This window comes from Sitophilus oryzae, unplaced genomic scaffold, assembly GCF_002938485.1.
Source record: "Sitophilus oryzae breed Bouriz unplaced genomic scaffold, Soryzae_2.0 scaffold_179_pilon_pilon, whole genome shotgun sequence".
Taxonomy (NCBI): Eukaryota; Metazoa; Arthropoda; class Insecta; order Coleoptera; family Curculionidae; genus Sitophilus; species Sitophilus oryzae.
Window position 1 is genome coordinate 4,153,073 of NW_022146501.1, and position 19,465 is coordinate 4,172,537.

The 19,465-nt window shown below is 31.8% G+C and overlaps 1 protein-coding gene across 3 annotated transcripts; it reads left to right on the plus strand.

The window, feature by feature from the left end:
* The first annotated feature begins 1,714 nt into the window (after positions 1–1,714).
* Positions 1,715–19,413, plus strand: LOC115882704 (mitochondrial proton/calcium exchanger protein-like). Of its 3 annotated transcripts, none has more exons than XM_030900926.1 (9): positions 1,715–1,908; positions 2,033–2,198; positions 2,247–2,745; positions 4,982–5,220; positions 10,234–10,647; positions 13,562–13,694; positions 14,225–14,716; positions 15,717–15,932; positions 17,565–19,413. In XM_030900926.1, the coding sequence occupies exons 1-9, from the start codon at positions 1,851–1,853 to the stop codon at positions 17,568–17,570; spliced, it is 2,223 nt and encodes a 740-aa protein (XP_030756786.1). In that variant the 5' UTR covers positions 1,715–1,850; the 3' UTR covers positions 17,571–19,413. The 3 variants fall into 3 exon arrangements, with proteins under 3 accessions (XP_030756786.1, XP_030756784.1, XP_030756785.1); XM_030900924.1 differs by having other exon boundaries at positions 17,561–19,410; XM_030900925.1 differs by having other exon boundaries at positions 2,253–2,745; positions 17,561–19,410.
* Positions 19,414–19,465: the final 52 nt, after the last annotated feature.

Below are 19,465 nucleotides of genomic sequence, written 5' to 3' on the forward strand. Positions count from 1 at the left end.
CTGATAAAAAGCTGTATGAAATTTCCTGATTTCCTGCATGGTCAGATTAGCACAGGCAAATGTTTTCTTTTTATGGTAGCATCGAGGTAATGTTGGCAACGTTTTGGGTCTGTACCTATAAAAAAGGTACCAAAATTACAAAAAGCACTTCTCTAAATGAACAAATTTAAAAAGGAAGCTAATGCATGCATAGCAATGTAATAATTTTTAGGTAAAGAAACGGATCTACATACCTTCTACTTTTTGCTAGCGTAGCTTTCCAGTTCTTGGGATCTGCTGTCTTCTTTCTACCTTTCCCAGGTGTGAATAGGACATCGGAATTCTCCATAGTACATCAATTATCATAAAAACAAATCAAAACTTTTCACAAATAACGAGACATACATGCGTGCAGTATTACAACCAATGTTATACTAAGTTAGCGAAAAAAAATAACTGAAAAAGCAGGATAGAATGTAAGCAGTCTTGTTATCGTTCGGCAGTAATACGATAATTTCCTATAGGAAGTAGATAGTTTTGATACCCACATAAAAGAATGGAACAAAAGAGTTTTGGAACAGTGTTTACGAAGGACTGAGAAAGTTCTGTTACCGCTGTCGACTTTTCATATTTAATTTTCATTGGATGGAGATACTTTTGCTGCAAATATAATTTAGAAACATATAGAGAATCTTTTTAAGATGGCAGCACTGTCATTAACTTATTTTTCATGGAAAATGGATTTAGAGAGTTTTGATTCCGGACGCCTCATATGAAAACTAAAGTTATTAACATTATGATATTGATAATCTACCTATTTCATTTCATTTTCATTTTAGAAAAAAAACTCTCATTGTAATATCCGAAATTACAATAATTTCTGTGCAAACTGACAACAGCGATTATTCTCCTGGATATGCGCACGTGCGAAAATGCCAACTAAAATGTTTGCGCTCGATTTGCGCCTGTGTGGACTAATAATTTTATCGACTTTCCCTGAAATTAAGCAATACAATCAAATACAATTTATACAATCGGGAAATGATCGGTAATATATAATTATATCGCTAAAAAACAAATACCACAGTATAAACTGTGAAAATACGAACCAATCTTACAACATCCATCTGAAATATCAATTTATTTAATACTATTTTTCGACCGCTATTGACTAAAATAAAATATTCTAAAACTATTTACCCCATTTACAATAACAATAATTCTCATTAAATAATAACATAATTATAAACAGCATTATTGTTGCATGTTATGTTGATTTCCAAGAAATTGTCTGCAAATAGGTAAAAATTGATGGTAATTTATACAGGTAAAAGTTAAATTGGAGATTAGATGATAAATCTACAGTTAAATTTAAAAAGTATATGAAAAATATTACCATTTTAGAGAAGTAATCGTATAGGAATTATATAAGTATTTATTTAAAACATTTAAAATTAAATTTTCATTTTGAATGAAAAAAAATAAACATAGCATGTTATATTGCTACATTGTTTAGTTATATTCCCTTGAATAAATATTAAAATGAACAATATTTCTAGAAATCACCAAAACAGGTATTTTAATTACTTCTTTTTATTATAATTTATATTATTCGTTCAGGCATTTTAAAAATATTTTTTACCTCCATTTTTTAAAACTAGGGATTTTAAGAAAAACTTCTAAATTTTTATTTTTATGTTGGCTACAATTACCAAATGTCTACTTCTGTCATTTTTATTTTTAAATGGAAAATTTTGAAGTCAGCCATATGAGAACAATAATTATATTCGAACGACAGTAATTTATGGAACATTTTACACCAAAATCGAAAATTGTGAACTTGTCATTAAATTCTACAAACACCTTATAAGATGTACGTTGTTTTGCGCTCCCCCCACATAAGAAACACTCGTTCTAAATTGATGAAATGTAAGTTTTTACTTCTGTTTTCAGGTTAGGTAGCTCCACAACAGGCGATGGATTTACTTATATAATTTTAATAATCGGCCTTAATTGTTTTATTTACTATTATACAAAGTTGTCTTAATTGTAGGTTGTCGAAATATCTCCATAGGCAATCCTGCTGTATGTAGTTTGAATTGTCACTTTGCAAATATAGGATTTATTGAGCCAAGAAGGTTATATTCTTTGACAACAAATCCTAGTTTATTGAATTTTAACAACAGAAAATCCCATACGGATAATTACGAGTTGATTAGGTAGCTTATTGGTATTATATTTAATGAAACATTAAACAAATATGGCAGTTCTAGGTATATATCACTGTCAGCTGCACATTTAGAAAAAGAGCCCCTCAAACCCTCTTCGAAAGTTGAAGTGACAGTTCAAGAGTTGAAAAAACAAAAAGAGGAAATTACCAAGGTACAGCAAGACACACAAGTAGCAAAAGCGCCAGTTAAAAAATCATTAAAACAGAAAGTTGTCGACGAAATTGTACATTATTACCATGGATTTCGACTGCTCTTCATAGACGTAAAAATATCAGCGGGACTGGTATGGCGAATTTTGCAAGGCAAAACCTTAACCAGAAGGGAATACCGTCTTCTTACGAGAACCGTAGGAGATTTGTTTCGTTTAGTACCATTTTCTGTGTTTATCATTGTTCCATTCATGGAATTACTACTGCCAGTGTTTATTAAGCTGTTTCCTGGTATGTTGCCAAGTACGTTTCAAACAACTTCAGAAAGAGAAGACAAAATTAAGCAGAGTTTAAAAGTGAAATTGGAAATGGCCAAGTTTTTACAGGTAAGATGGTTTATTTCATGGTTGAAAGAAAACAGCTATTTAATATTTTTAAAGTAAACGTTTTTTTTATTGTTTAAAAACATACCCAACATCTAGTATTGGTGTTAAAAACTTTTAAACACTTGTTTTAAATGTGTTTAAATCTCCAGTTTAAACTTTGGATTAATGAAAAAAGAAATAAAGTTATAAGATGGGCGATCTAAACAGTATTTATTAGTCAGTTGTTGCTAATTGCTATTTTGAAACTTGGAATCCAACCAAATAATATTTTTCTGTCAGGTTATTGACTTTTCATTGAGAGGAAAAAAGCAAAATATATAATATAGACATAATTTATTTTCACCTATCTGATGTACCTAATTAGATTTCCTAGAAAAATATTTTTAAACTTATTTGACATAAAAAGTTGACAAAAGATAGTGTCTGGTGATTATCTAAATAACTGTACTGTTTTTTTTTGTTGAAATTAAAACATTGTTCTTAATTTTCTTTTTATGGGTTTTCGATAATCTAACTGTTTTTTTAATCAAGGTCAAGACACTATTAATGATGATAATTTTTCGTACATGAGTTTATATCGTGTATAGTAATTATAAGACCGTTGATTTATGTTTGTTTACATAGTAGGTGGCTGAAAACAAATACACGTCATAGAAATATAGTATTTTTTGAGTTAAAGCGGACTTTGAGTTTGAGTGTAAAATATCTTTAAAAAAATAATTGAAATTAAACAAATGGATTTATTGTATAATTCAGATTTAACAACTATTTTATTTTTTAAAGATATCTAACTATACCGGGTGCGTCTCAAAAGTATGTATGGTATGTTAGTACCGTATGATCGAATAAAAACAGCGTCAACGATGGCTATGAAATGAAGATCGCTGTCATTTTATACCGGGTGCGTCTCAAAAGAGGCTCAAAAGTAGCTCATAACTTTTTTATTTTTTTTTTAGTTAAAAAATGATATTTGGTATGTTAGTATATCACATTAATTAGGATTGATTGACGTATTCAATCATTTTCGATCACTTCCTGTTTCACCGGAAATGACTACAACTTTTGATTTTTAAATGGCACCCTCGGTATTTTTGTACTTTATTCGATAGAAAATAGCTTACTTCGGGTTTCTCTTATTACCGATTCTGAACCGTCCTAGAACTGTGATGCGTATGCGCAGAAGGAAATATGAAGACATTATTTTATTTTTGCGCATGCGCTGCAGAGTTCTAGGACGGTTCAGAATCCGCAATAACAAGAACCCGAACAAAGCTAATAACGCTCTGAATAGAATGACATATCATATGTCAACTTTTGACATTTTCGCATTTGGTTTATTTGAAATTATAACTTGCGGTTCGTAACGAAAATTTGACTCGAAATACCAAGTGTGTGGTATCAAATTATTCGTAAAAAAATGCTTTTTCCAAATATGCTAATGAGCCACCCTCGTTCCATTTGAAAAAATTGAGATATGATTAAAAATACGATTTCAGCATTTTCTATATAACTGGCCAGGAAAAGACACTAAAAACATTAGACGATCAAATCTATTTTTCCAAGGCTCCTTGATTAAGAATTAGTATTTTTAAAATAGCCATTGCCCTCTAGATTGAATTTTAAATTACGATTTTTTATTAAGCGAGAATGTCAAAAGTTGACATACGATATGTAATTCTATTCAGAATGTCATTTTCTTTTGAATAAAGTAAAAAAAATTCCGAGGATGCCTTTAAAAATCAGAAGTTGTAGTCATTTACGGTGAAACAGGAAGTGGCCGAAAACAATTGAATACGTCAATCAATTCTAATTTATGTCATATACTAACATACCAAATCTCGTTTTTTTATCTGAAAAAATAAAAAAGTTATAGGGGGTGAGCCACTTTTCAGACGCACCCGGTATATAAAATTATATGGGAAATGTCATCGATCGTCATTTCCAAGCCAACTGGACGCCGCTTTTTTTTTCGATCATACGGTATATTATGACATAACTTAGGATTCATTGACATATTCAATTGTTTTGATCACTTCCTGTTTCACCGGAAATGACTAAAATTTTCGATTTTTAAATGACACCCTCGGTATTTTTTTACTTTATTCGATAGAAAATGACACTCGTCTTTGTGGGAAATTTCAGAAAGTTGGCGACACTGCTAGTATAGCATATAATAAACCAAAGAATATTGTACTCTAGTTATAATATTCTTTGTTTAAACTCTCCGAATCTTTAGGGTACCCTAGACGACATGTCGGTGCAGCACAAGGACCGTTATTCCGAAAGGGCTAAAGAATTTGTGGAATGGTTCAATAAAATCAGGACCTCAGGCGAACAAGTCTCGAACGAAGACATCATGAAGTTCTCGAAGCTGTTCGAAGATGAAATCACGTTGGATTCGTTATCCAGAAGTCAATTGATCGCGCTGTGTAGGGTATTGGACGTCCATACTTTGGGCACTAACAATTTCTTAAGGTATTTTTTGATTTAGGCTAAATAATAAGCTATGATTTACCGTAAACGTCTAATAGGATATTTGAATAAACCTATGTAAAACTTATTTTACTTCAACATTTCTTATGTTATATTACAATTGGGGGTTGGGACTTTTGGTGTTACAACTAGTAGTGGGAACTATCGAATGAATACTATCGAAACATTCGATAGTTGCAATTCATTCGAATAATTCGATAGCTAGTAAGAAAAAATTCGTTGAAAACTATTCGAATAAAAATTATCGAATAGATGCGTCATCTGCCTTGAAATATTTTATTCTAGTAATTCGGCAGCAAAAACCATTCATTTGTAAAATTCATTCATTTATAAAATTCATTCATTTATGAAATTCATTTATTGGTCAGGATCGATTATAATAAAATATTAACTGGATTTTAGTTGTCGCCCGGCGACGTAGGTTTTTTTTCCGAGAAACCCGACAGCGGTCGGTAGCAATGCCATGAAAGAAGGCGGCATCTTTGATTTTTTTGTGGAGTCAGATAAAGATAAGGACACATTATTTTTTTATTGAGGTGCTAGTATTTACACAGAAAATATATTATGAAGGGCGCTGTTGCCATATATTGGTATTAGTTGATATTAGCAAAGAATATTATTGTTTGGCTTTAGTTAGTTAGGGATAGTATGTCTATATATTTTGCATTCTTTTTATTAATATTCTGTTGTTACACTGCAATAATACTTGTTATTTTGGATGTAGGAAAATGATTTTTAATGTTTTTAAGCAAAGACTGGTTTAATAAATAATAATAACAGTAATAATTTGTTATACCTATTAACAACAAAATTTAAAATCATTTAATATAAACATTTTTTAAGTAGTAGCAAAATATAAACAACAAATTAGATGTCAAAATTATTTATATTAGATCCTATTTAAAAATAATATAGTCTCTAAATTTTTTGTGTGGCAACGTTGGTTTATAAATAATAATAATTACAGAACTAATTTGTTATATTAACAACAAATTTTAAAATCATGAAATATCAACATTTATTAATTTTCTAAGCATGCAGTGTAATGGAAGGAAAATATAAATAAAAAATTAGAAATCAAAATTATTTATATTAGGTGCTTTATATTACTATTTAAAAATAATATATTTACTTTTACTGGCATTTACTTTAAAAAATAAATGAAATATTTCTTCGCAAAAAACTACATGTAAGAGAATTAGCATAAACAAAATACAAACATCGTTAACTTTTTTTTTAATTGGCACGTGTAAAACTTTCAATTTAATTTTCTCACCCCATAGTTTGAGTTCGATAATCATTTACTTAACCACATTACTTAAATATGATTATTAAGTTCAACTAATTCATATTATTAAAAATTAAAACATCTAAAATACAAATATGTATTTTTAAAATTAATTGTAAGTTCATCTCATCTCTCTTAAAAATTGCTACTTCTCAAAATTACCCAATAAAAAATAGACCATATACCATATAAAATTAAATAATTGAAAGATCGGGCTACGGAAAATCACACAAATTTTCGGAAAATGTTGACACCTGCACACGCCCACAATCGTCAATTAAAAAAAACTACTATTTTAGTATTTTAAATATTTTAATAAACGCAAAAATATTTATAAGTCAGTATTTATAAGGCGAAGTTATAAAAATTTGGAAGAACTACTAATGCACTGACGCACACAAAAATCAAACAAATACTAAATTTCATTTATCAAAAGCATTCGATAGTCGTGGCTCAACGATAACCATTTAGTCGCACGGCGAGGTTGTCACATATGCTTTAGTATACAAATGAATGAATGATTTTATTCGAATAAAACCATTCGATAGTTGAAATCATTCATTCAGTAACCATTCGATAGTCTAATTCATTCGATAGTTCCCATCGCTTATAAAATTCATTCATACAACAGCAAAATAAAACACTAATTTACCACAATGCACCAAAACACTTTACTTTTGCACTGGACTTTTGCCAAACCATGTTAGCATCAGCAGATCATTAAAACTAAACTAATATATACAAATGGATTATATTTTTTGGTAATTATTGGGAAAACTGGAAATCGTCCGATTTTCACCAAAATTGGTATACACACTATTTTGAGGTCGTAGATTACGAATCTAAACTTTTTTCTTGGCGATCTCTTTCCGTTTTTCAGAAAAACGGAAAATTATTTCAACATTGAGTTTTTCTTTATTTCGGCCCTATAAAGTAATAATTTCACTATATTTTTATTATATTATTGTTTATCTAAAAGCTACACTTGATTAGGGATAGAAAAATGTCCAAAATTTTACTGAAAAACGCTTTTCTTAACAAAATAACAAAGTCAATTGATCGCGCTGTGTAGGGTATTGGACGTCCATACTTTGGGCACTAACAATTTCTTAAGGTATTTTTTGATTTAGGCTAAATAATAAGCTATGATTTACCGTAAACGTCTAATAGGATATTTGAATAAACCTATGTAAAACTTATTTTACTTCAACATTTCTTATGTTATATTACAGTTGGGGGTTGGAACTTTTGGTGTTACAACAGCAAAATAAAACACTAATTTACCACAATGCACACACTTTACTTTTGCACTGGACTTTTGCCAATGCGGAGGAGGTTAATCGTTTTTTTTTGTTATATTTATTATATTTATAATCACAAAGTTGCACGAAAGAGTTTTGATTGCATGGGTTACAACTTCCATGCGGAGGGTGTTAATCTTTTGTTGTTATATTATATCAAAAAAAGATTAACCCCCTCCGCAAAGAAGTTATACCATATGATTGAATAAAAACGGCGTCAGCGACGGCTATGAAATGAAGATCGCTGTCATTTTATATGTAAAATTATATGGGGAATGCCCTGCATAACAGTCTAGGTAAATCATTTAGCTCATTTGCTAACTCAGAATTAGTGTTGAGCAACTCACATTTTCATTGGAGGACATTGTCATATCTATTTCAAACCAATAATCAACGAGAATATACATATAATTTAACAAAATTATTGTAAACACACGAATTGTTGGTTTGATTCAAAATTTTTTCTCTTCTTAAATAAATTTAAGCGTTAACATTATTAGGCATTTGCATAAAAATGTGTATTTTGGGTGGTATGTCATAAAATTTGCAGGCTATTGAGGAAATTGAAAATGTGCAGATTACAGAAATAAATTGAAAATAACATTTATATTAAAACAGCATTATATCTCATTTTTTCAAATATGTCCTTCAAATCCTCCAATTTAATAGCTGTTAGTAAGAAGTTTTACTTCAAATATGTGCACATAGTGCACACACAATTTTTTATATTTTTATATATTTAATTTTATTGTAGATATTAGTTTAGTTTTAATCATCTGCTGATGATGCTAACATGATTAGCTAAACGTTTTAAAAAAAAAGTTTTGGTGTATTGTGGTGAATTACTATTTTATTTTGATTTTTTATGTGCTAACATTTATATCTCCAAAAAAATCCTATATGAGTATTTCGCCACTGCAAGAAAATCTACAAAATAAAATAATTATTTTTTGTAAACACTGGTGCGTTAAAATGAATGCTTACTAATGAACAAATTTGCATAACGGACAAAAAATGCTTAACGTTTCGGAAAGTTTATCCACAGTTTAAAGAATATACATATACAGTTGGTTCACTCTAAGGAATTCTATTGTTATTTTGATTTCAAAGGCGGCCCGTGATATTGTTCTGGTGTATAATTTTCATATCTGTGGGATCCTATAACTCCTAAGGCACTTTTCCAGGCTCCACACCTACAAGTTATTTTCCTTATCAGACTCTACCTGTACATATTATGGTGAATACATTAATATTAAAATATTAGATATATTATTCTATCCTAATTCTTTGGTATATGGAATTGTAAATAGGGGTATTATTATTAATTTTTCCAGACTTTCCAGGTAGGTAGTTAAAGTTAAATACAAACATCTAAAAAGCAAAACATGCTATTTAAAAAAATGCAAGTATCTTAAAAAATAATTTAATATGCACTTTGCCAACCGGTAAATACTGAAAAATCCAAAACATAATAGTAAAGTATCTACTACTACTCTAATATATCTACTAAAATAATAAACTAATTGTAAAAAATAAATATTTTGTGCATATTTCGAGTCAAATATTTTCTTAATTTATATGTATATTTTTAAAACAATTTATTCATAATTGGGTTTCCATAATTATACTTAATATGTCTAATACTTTAATTATTATATACTTAATATCCTATACTATATAAACATATACCTTCCTTCATCTTTTGGGCACCTAAAGAACGATATATTGCCTGTCATTCTACTTTCACAACCATCCACTGCACAAATATTTCTAGTAGACATTGTATTCACAATTCGAACAAAACAACTAAAACACTATTTTTGGTTCACCCTATGCGTCGGACCGAAAACAAAACTAATATAAACTTGGAACGCTGTGTACACGTCGAGCAACGGCTGTAGACTGACCCAAGTCTACAAGACAGGCGGGGAGTGGCGGGAGGAATTTTGATACGGGCGAAGAGTGAGCCAACTGATAAAATATTCTTTGTGGTTTATCTCTTTCTGTCGTCGGAAGCAAAAAAAAAATACAAAGAATAAAGAAAAAAAATATTTAAAATACATATTTAAATACAACTATTCGAGAACACGTTTACAAAAACCGTTGACGTTCTGTTAAAATGACATTATATCAAGTTAAACTTCAAAATTAACAGTTACTAACAATTACAGACTACAGTTACAGATAACAATTACTTAATAAGGTAAAACCAAAAAGCTTCAAACTTTTTATGTTCTTTAAAATCAAAGAAGCGATTGCCATACATTACTAACATCTACAGATGCATGAGCAATACATTTATTTTTATTAGATGTATTAAAAAACCTCTTCTATTCCTTCTTTCATTATAATTTTATAACATTAATTAATTTTTTAACACTTAAGATATTGAAAATATCTTTTCAGATTTCAACTGAGGATGAAACTGAGACAGTTAGCCGCAGACGACAAGATGATCCAAAAAGAGGGCGTCCATTCCCTCACCCTAGGCGAGGTGCAACAAGCTTGCCGCGCCAGAGGCATGAGAGCTTACGGCGTGTCCGAGGAACGGTTAAGATCCCAGTTAAACCAGTGGCTCGACCTGAGTCTAAACGAAAAGGTACCCCCCTCGCTGCTGCTCCTGTCCAGAGCTCTCTTGCTGCCGGAAACCATTCCCACCACGGATAAACTCAAGGCGACGATATCGAGTCTACCGGAAACGATTGTCAAACAGACCCAGGCGGCTATCGGAGAGAAAGAGGGTAAAATCGACAACAAGATTAGGGCGGAGATACTTAAGGAGGAGGAGAAGAAGATCAAGGAAGAGAGAAAGGAACACAAGTACGTACAAATGTATTATAAGAATATATTGCTAGTACCGCATTTACACAACGAGTGGAAAGTGAAGCCAAAGAAAAGAAATAGGAATATCAATCTTGCATAAGTTTATCATTTTCGTTCAACAGGATTTTCGTGCGCACGCACCAAATAAAACGATCTGATTCGTCTACTTCATCGCTGAACGCTGTCACCTGCCCGCGCACTATTTTAAACTCTAAATATTAATATTGTATAATATATTATTTTTTTATTGGTAATGGAATTATTTCAACCTGTTATTTTAGATATTTATCATATCTATCTGTTTATTGTTTTTGATTAAATATTTCAGAGATTAAATTTAAATCTATAAGTAAAGGTGCGAATAGTCAGACGCTAAATTGATTTACTTGGTAGATTGAAACTTAGAAAACTACTTCTATTGGTTAGTATGAAATAAATCAACTAATCGAGAAGCACTTCACACGCTTGCGTGGTTCTAAGCTGTTGAACGAAAAGTGTGTGGATTTTGTATAGCTCTATTTAAAAAATTTGGTTTCAATTTCTATTCCTGACTAGCGATATAGTGTATATATGTTACGGTTAAGGTCCGATGTCCGGTTAATGTCTACATTACCCGGTTAATCTCGAGAATAACACACAACAAAACAACCAAAAAGATAACCTAACCCAAACATTAACATGTTAATGTCGACATTTACCGGACATCGGACTTTAACTGTAACATATACAGGGTGGCCCATCGAAAACGTTTCGCAAGGCATAACGACCGGGATATTTTTTTTTTCAAAAAATCCAAAAACACGTTAATTTTGTTTGTGAGGGGGACAACTTTTGCCCCAAAAATGATTGCAAAATCTTCAACACTCTAAACGGGGGTGTCATCCCCCAACTTTTTTCAAATGGGAAGGGGGGTCAAGTGGTCCGCAATGAAAAGGGCTTTTTATTCTCTATACTTTCCCGCTTCGTTTTTGAAAATCGGTCGAGTCATTGAGAAAATATGAAGGATTGAAATTTGAAAAGTTTATTTAAACATTTATCTGAGTAAATGATAAGGATAAATTCCTTCGACCAATTTGTTGTTTTTCTTATTATTTCTAGATGTTTACGCATTTTTTCACTTGCCACAAGGGTGAACGATCAGGTGCGGCAGTTGCTAGATAGCTGTTCTGTGACTTGTGCGTTGAAGTTCTTCTCAATATCGTTAAACTGGCCTACAATAGAATTTCCAAAAATACCAGCCCACACGTTCAATTTCTGAGGGTTTTGTGTGTGCACCTCGTGAAAAACCCTGGGGTTGTCCTCAGCCCAGTACCGACAGTTATGCCGATTAACTACACCGTTCAAAAAGAAAGTACACTCATCCGAAAAACACACATTAAATAGGAAATTATTATCATTCGCCACTCGTTCAGTCACAGTTTCACAAAACTGCAAGCGACGATCAGAATTGTCTTCGTTGAGTTCTTGTACCAACTGAATTTTGTACGGGTGGAACTTGTTTTTTTTTAATATCCTTTGGACACTTGTACGATTCACGCCGGCTAATTTTGCATTGATTAATTTTCTTGTACTCAGCGTACTATCCAAGGCAACTTAGCCCAATACGAATACCTCCATAGCTTCATTTACTACAGGGTTTTCCTTCTGCCTCTTTTTATTCATATTGGAACCAGTTTCGCGAAATTTTATTACTAACTCGCGAACAATTTTGCCATAAAGGTGTTTTTCAGGATGGCAATCATTGAATATCTGCGGAACCCGATTGCTACATTCATTATTTTTAAAATAAAGTTCGATTATTTCCACTTTTTCTGCAAGTGAGTACACCATAATTGTTAAAAAGTTTAACGATATTGAGAAGAACTTCAACACCACTTTTCAAATTTCAATCCTTTATATTTTCTCAATGACTCGACCGATTTTCAAAAACGAAGCGGGAAAGTATAGAGAATAAAAAGCCCTTTTCATTGCGGTACCACTTGACCTCCCTTCCCATTTGAAAAAAGTTGGGGGATGACACCCCCGCTTAGAGGGTTGAAGATTTTGCAATCATTTTTGGGGTAAAAGTTGTCCCCCTCACAAACAAAATCGACGTGTTTTTGAATTTTCTGAAAAAAAATTACCCTGGCCGTTATGCCTTGCGGAACGTTTTCGATGGGCCACCCAGTATATGAGTACGTAGAAGCTATAGGGCTTGGCGCATTCTCCGACGGTGCTGCCACCATCGGAGAATACCGTTAACAGTCGATTAAACAAATTCACGGGTTTAAATAGCGAGTACATGAAAAAAAAGTACCTACGCTTTAAGTGTCAAACGAATTTTTATCTCTTAGAAATTTAATTTGGTAATGGTTTCGACGTCTTTGATGACGTGCACGGCAAATTTTATTGATTTCTCTATACAGGGTGTTCCTTAATGACATGCTAATATTTAAGGAGGCTATTCTTCACTTTTTAAACATCTTAACTTTTTAGATACAAATAATCTCATCAAAATATCTCTGATGGTATATTTGATACACGTCTTCCATGCACCAGAATGCTTATTTTGATATACAAAAAAATGTTTCATTTCTTAATTTCCTTTCAGCCGACGCACAAATGATTTCCACACAAGTCACCGCATCATATTTTCAGCGATTTGATCCTGAAATAAACTGACTTTAATTTTTTAAACAAAAACTATGCGTCCGACGAAAAAGACAAAAAATGAAATGAATGGAGATTTTGAAAATAATTTTTATTTTAAGAGAAGTCAGTGGTGTATCACTTTTTTCGTCAAAAGTTTTTCTCTTAGAATAGGTAATCACGCCCTTAAATATTAGCATATCATTAAGGAACATCCTGTATATATTTTTATTTATGTACCAACTGTATTATGGCTGGGTGAGTTACACTGTTTTTTTTACAGAGAAGAGAAACGAAAATTGGAAGAAAAAGACAAAGAATTGTTGGTGGACAAAGCTCCTACCATTTCCGCTAGTACGACTCCTATATTGGAAGATACCGCTCTTAGGATATCTACTGAGAAATTAGAAAAGAAGGTAGGTATAGCTCAAAATCATCTAACTAAAGGGAAGATACAACACTCCATTTATAAAACACCATGTATTTACAATTATACATACTTTAACACTTTTATGTAAGTTAAAAAGACAAGGGTCTTCTTTTTGACTGCCTTTGAAACAGCACACAGAATGGACATACTTAAGTCCGGAGCGTCTGAAAATAAAAACTACACATTATGAAAAGAATAATTTTCGATTCTAAGGTTTGTGTGTAAAAAAAATTTAAGGGGGTTAAAATATCATCACACAATTCACTTTAACCAAAAACTCGTAATAATACAAAACTAAACTGTCCAAACGGATCAAAAAGTGAGTAAATAAATAAATAAATGTGGCAATTCGACATTTTTTCAGCAGAGCTACTACCTATATCGCCAGCGGAAAATTTAAATTCCAGTTAGTCAGCACGGCGCCGAATATGTCCATGGTTGACATCAATTAATTTAAAAATCGCGCCCTCAATTATGTAACTTAATTTTTATTTGATATCATTTTTAATTTTCTAGGAAAAACTGAAAGAGAAGGAAGAAACCATCCACACCAAAGACATCCAGATCATCGAGCACGCCATCGACACCGTTTCCAAAGAGAAGAAACTTATCGTCGAGAAGGAAGAAATCCAAGAGCTCAAAGCGGAAATGGCCGACTACGAGGAAGACGTGGAGGACTTGGGTAAAGCCTTGGCTGACACTCCCAAACCGGACATCCAAGAAACAAAGGCTGCCAAGAGACTGTACAAGAGCGTGAACAGGATGATCGGCAAAATGGACAAGGTTTTGGTCGAGTTGGAGAAGAAGGAGGCTCAATTGAAGAAAGATCTGGAGGAAGAAGCTAGTGATAAGAAGAAGGAGGAATTGTTGAAGATCGACGATATCATAGCGGCTATCAATAAGATTAAGGATGTTCCTGATCAGAGCCGTTTGGAGAAGATAGTGAAGGTGCTGAGGAAGATGGACGACGATCATGATGGGTCGTTAAAGATTGACGATGTTTTGAAGGTAAGATTTTGTTTCCGAATTTTGTTCTTTTATATTTTCAGCAGAGTTGGGAACAAATCAAGGAAAATTTCGACAGATGGCATCCAGAAAATGACGATATGCCTGCGAATTATAATGACACAACAACCACTGCTACCTGCTACGCATCCTTCCGTTGTGCATATCAATTTAAAATAATATAGAAGTTAATAGTTCAGCTTTTTTTGACATACTATATTCTATACTATCCATTTGTTATATAATAAATAACAATTAGAGATATCGTTATATATATTAGTTTATTTCTTGTACTAATCGTTGTGATTGAAGTATTTGAAATAAATATCAAACTCAAAAAATGCTTACAATATACAAAACTAATTTTCTACATCTGGACATGTAAAAAAATCTAGAAAATTGGTTGGTGTAGAAAATTAATTTTCTACGTGTAGAAAATACGGTAGAAAATTTTCTACCTACCCAACCCTGATTTTCAGCATAGAATTACCTAACTAAGGTCTTAAATATTCGAGTAAAAAGGCGGGTATTGGTGACATGTGGGAACAAACATAAAATTCTAGACAATTTTTCAGCGTATAATTGAGTTTAATTGTCAAAATATGAGACTTTGTGGTTATAAAATTTGGGTCACATACTTAGTCATTACTCAGAATTGGGTTTATCGTTTATTTTATTATCGTTTATCGCTTCTGTGTAGCTAAGATATTCTATATTGAGACTACATAAAAGCTGTCATAATATAGAAATTTAATCTTGTTTTTTTTGTTTGGGACTGTTTTTATTTGGAAACAATTGAAATTTAGTTGGTGAATGGCACTAGTCAAATCATGTTTGTTTTTAGATAACATTCTTATTTCTGTATGTCATATACAGGGTGTTCAAACAACTACTCCACTTAGGTATAAATAGATACTATACTTGCAAATTCAGAGTGATGAAATTGCATTTAGCGGTCTCGTTAGAATGTGTCAGCTTTTGCAGATTTTTATTTTAATTTCAGGTCATTGAGATTATTGGTAAAGAAAACGTGAAACTGAGCAGTAAGCAAGTGGATGAATTGATAGAACTCATCGACAAGGAGGAGATCTTGGAAGTGGAGGACAAAATCGAGAAGGCTCTGGCGAAGAACTTGGAAGCGAAATTGATAGAGAATTTGAAGGAGAAAACGGCTGTTCAGGAAAAGCAGCAGGACGTAGAGGATAGCGGAGATAAAAAGGTAATTACATATTTAACACTTTGTATATAATCAGTTACATAGTTATTACGTAAGTAACCATAGAAATGGTTATAATTTTTCATAATTGGTTTATCTCTCTCTCTCTCTCTCTCTCTCTCTCTCTCTCTCTCTCTCTCTCTCTATCTTTATTCCTACAAGAGGAATGTAGTGGTCAGGTGATGTGTGAGGTTTGTCTCCATAATTCCCTGTCTTGAGCTTCATGTTCAAGCGTGTGCAGTGGCTTGTGAGTGATCTTTGATAGCTGGTCTATCCATCGGGAGGGCGAGCGGCCTCTTGGTCTTCTTCCCGGAACCTTGCCGACGGTATGGACAGTATAATGAGTTTTTCCATACAGTCAGTATCCCTCCTCATAACGTGACCAAAATATTTAAGTATACGTGACCGTATAGAAGTTGAGAGGCGTTCTGTGATGTTCAGTTCTTGGATTATGGATTCATTGGTTCGGCGGGCAGTCCAGGGAATTCTGAGCATACGTCGCCAACAGTACATTTCAGTTGCGTCAATTTTTTTCATTTCTGACTGTCTCATCGTCCAGGACTCGAAATTGGTTTATATATCACATAAAATAACCTCTCTACTAATCGATATGTGGTTTGACGACTATGACATTAGTGACAGTTGCCATTTAGCTTAAAAGTCTTTTTGTCTGTAATATTTTGGTACCCCCAAAATGTTACAATTCATAATTTATTAAATTATAAATTGTTATTTATTGAATTGTAATTCATTAATTAATAATGATTAAATGTTAAATCAGATTCAAATGTGCCAATTTAAACGTCAAATAGGACTGTCAATCATGGGGTCCTCATGATGTTTACTTCGTCGACATTACGGGCTCTATGGATAGCGTTGTATTCCTTACTTAAGCTTGATTTTCATGTATCCTTTGTCCGACGATACTATGATACGATATTAATTTTATTGGTTGAATCTAAAGGCTTCGATTGGTTAACCGTTTCTAACCAATCGAGGTCTTTAAATTCAACCAATAAAATTAATATCGTATCATCGTATCGTCGGACAACGCATGCATGAAAATCAACCTTTAATCTTTTTATTTAAATATAAAAATGTAAAACGTAACCTTAAATATTCATTCTATTCTTTGAATAACAATATTAAGGAAGGAGTATAATGGTATCCATGGCTCTAGGGTGGAGATCCTTGACAGTTCTGTTTGACGATTCATTTGACACGTTTCAATTTGATTTGAAATTTTGTAGATTTGTCAGTGTTTACTGAGCTTATTTTATGTTATTTATTATTTATTCTTCTACTGATAGTTGTTTAAAGGCAGTAAATCTAGAAGGAAATTGTAGCAGAACTTAAATTAACAGTGACACTATTGCGATTTATCGAAAAAGATAGTAAAAAAGAAAAGTAAAGTTTACAGTATTTAAAATTTAAGTTACTTTTACTCTTAATTTTTAAAAAAAATAATGTACCTAGTAGAAATATAGTCTAATGGACCCTGTTTGAAGAACGGATCTACGGACTACCGTAAAACCTGTCGCGGTAGATCTAAGATTTTTCATAACCTTCCGTAATATTTTTATTCAAAGATTTTATTGCTTAAGTGATAATTTATTATATTTTTTTCCAAGGAAGAGTTAAGCAAAAACGAAGACAGCAAACAGAAGACGGCCAGCCTCCAAAGCCCGGTACCACCTTCCAGCCCCAAATTGGACAGTCAGCAGCCAGTCATACCGCCGCCCAGTATTGAAAAGAAACCTGAAAATAGTTCCAAAATGCTTTAATAATGTTTGTTAACAATTAAGTTGATATAGACAGAGAGCGAAAATTCAATCTCCAACGTACATACAATACTCCTTTCGTAATTTTATTTGTTTAAAACTATATAGCTAGCCTTCAAGGCACATCATCATTTATACAGGCATCCCTGTCTTCAATTATTAATCTGATTAAACTTTGACTTATACTACCCACGTTACACTTTCATTGAAATATAATGCACGCAGGTTGAATGGTCTCTCTCGCTTTATTTTTTTTTGGTATACTAATCTTGTCTTTGACAGATAATATTATTTTTCTACACATTCTGTTAAAGCTATTGTTGTTGTAAATATTATTTTTTATAGCTACATGGAAACTGGTAAGAAATAAAGCTGTGAAGGCACATGTTGTAAAGATGTTATTATATGCGTTTATAGATGCTTTTTTCTCTAGAACTTTCTACAGGGTGTGCTAAAACGTTCGCAAAAAAATGGAAAAAATATTGCAAGAATGTTTATACGGAATTTCTTTAAAATATCCAATTACAATCGTTTTGACATTACAATGTCATGTCAACTGTAAATGGCCGCAAATTTCAAAAATCTTCTATACTTATGCTAAAAGTGGGGTTAGGTGACAAAATATCGAAAAATGTCAGAGAGGAGGGTTTGATTTTAGGTCTAGGGTACTTAAGGGTGCTAAGTTTCATAACTATACAGAATACAAAAAAAATAATAAAAGTAGTATTATATTTCGTAGGATTAACAATAACAGTATAGAAAAAAAATATTTGATTTTATTCTGGTTGAATTTACTTTTTTTCAAAATGGGTTTTTTTGTGCAAGTTTACAATTTTTTTAGCAATATTTTTTGAAACTCAAATCATATTTTGAACAATTTTTCTCTGTGGATTTTATGTGTTGAAAGTATTTAAAGAGGATTTTTGTAATTTGCCTCTATGAAAGTTGTTTTCCGCATGACATACATATGTCAAAATTATTTTTTGTTATTGAATATGCGGAAGAAATTCATCAGAAATTTTTTAAAAACCCAATAATAAAAAAATTCCCCATTTTTTGCTAACTTTTTGGCACTCCTCGTATAATTAAAAAAAAGGCGTCACAGTGTTCATTAAAATAACAATCGATGATCATTTCTGTTGGGTTGGCTCCTTTAAGTATTTTTTTAAATACATTCATATCACATTTTGTCTAAAATTAATATTTAATTTAAAAATGAAGAAAATAGTTTTCAGACATATCTATTTGGGAAAAACTCTTTTTTTCAATGTAAGTATTAATTTTTGACAAGTTTTTTACGTCAAATTTCCTGTATATGACTCATATGGATCGCCACGATGAAATTACCATATATTGTCGTTTTGCAGATCACTGTGACGTCGTTTTTTTTTCAACGGCAGAGAACTTTTTCTTTTTGATACTATAGCGAATGAAATAATTATAACGGGTGCTTAAAGGTTTTAATATACTATATTTTGCATGATTGACTGTATATTTGTGATTGTATAATACAGAAGAAAATACTACGAAATTTTATAACAAAAACTAATTATTACTGAATGTATCATTAAGATGGTATATAAATTTTTGAACGTGTATATTAGACATTGGCGTAGGTGTGTCGATTTATGAAAGTTGTCATTGTTTGAAGCCAGCCAGTGCTGTGTATATTGTTTTTTTTTTCTAAATAAATGGATATTTATTGAACTTATTGTTTTATTTATTATAATAATACACTTTACAAACCTGCTTTCC

Excerpts from the sequence above, each read along its gene's own strand:
- LOC115882704 (XM_030900924.1), top strand. The coding sequence starts at position 1,851 with ATGTACGTTGTTTTGCGCTCCCCCCACATAAGAAACACTCGTTCTAAA. Across the intron at positions 1,909-2,032 it reads TCGTTCTAAATTGATGAAAT|GTTGTCGAAATATCTCCATA; the intron begins GTAAGTTTTTAC and ends TCTTAATTGTAG. Across the intron at positions 14,717-15,716 it reads AGATTGACGATGTTTTGAAG|GTCATTGAGATTATTGGTAA; the intron begins GTAAGATTTTGT and ends TTTTAATTTCAG.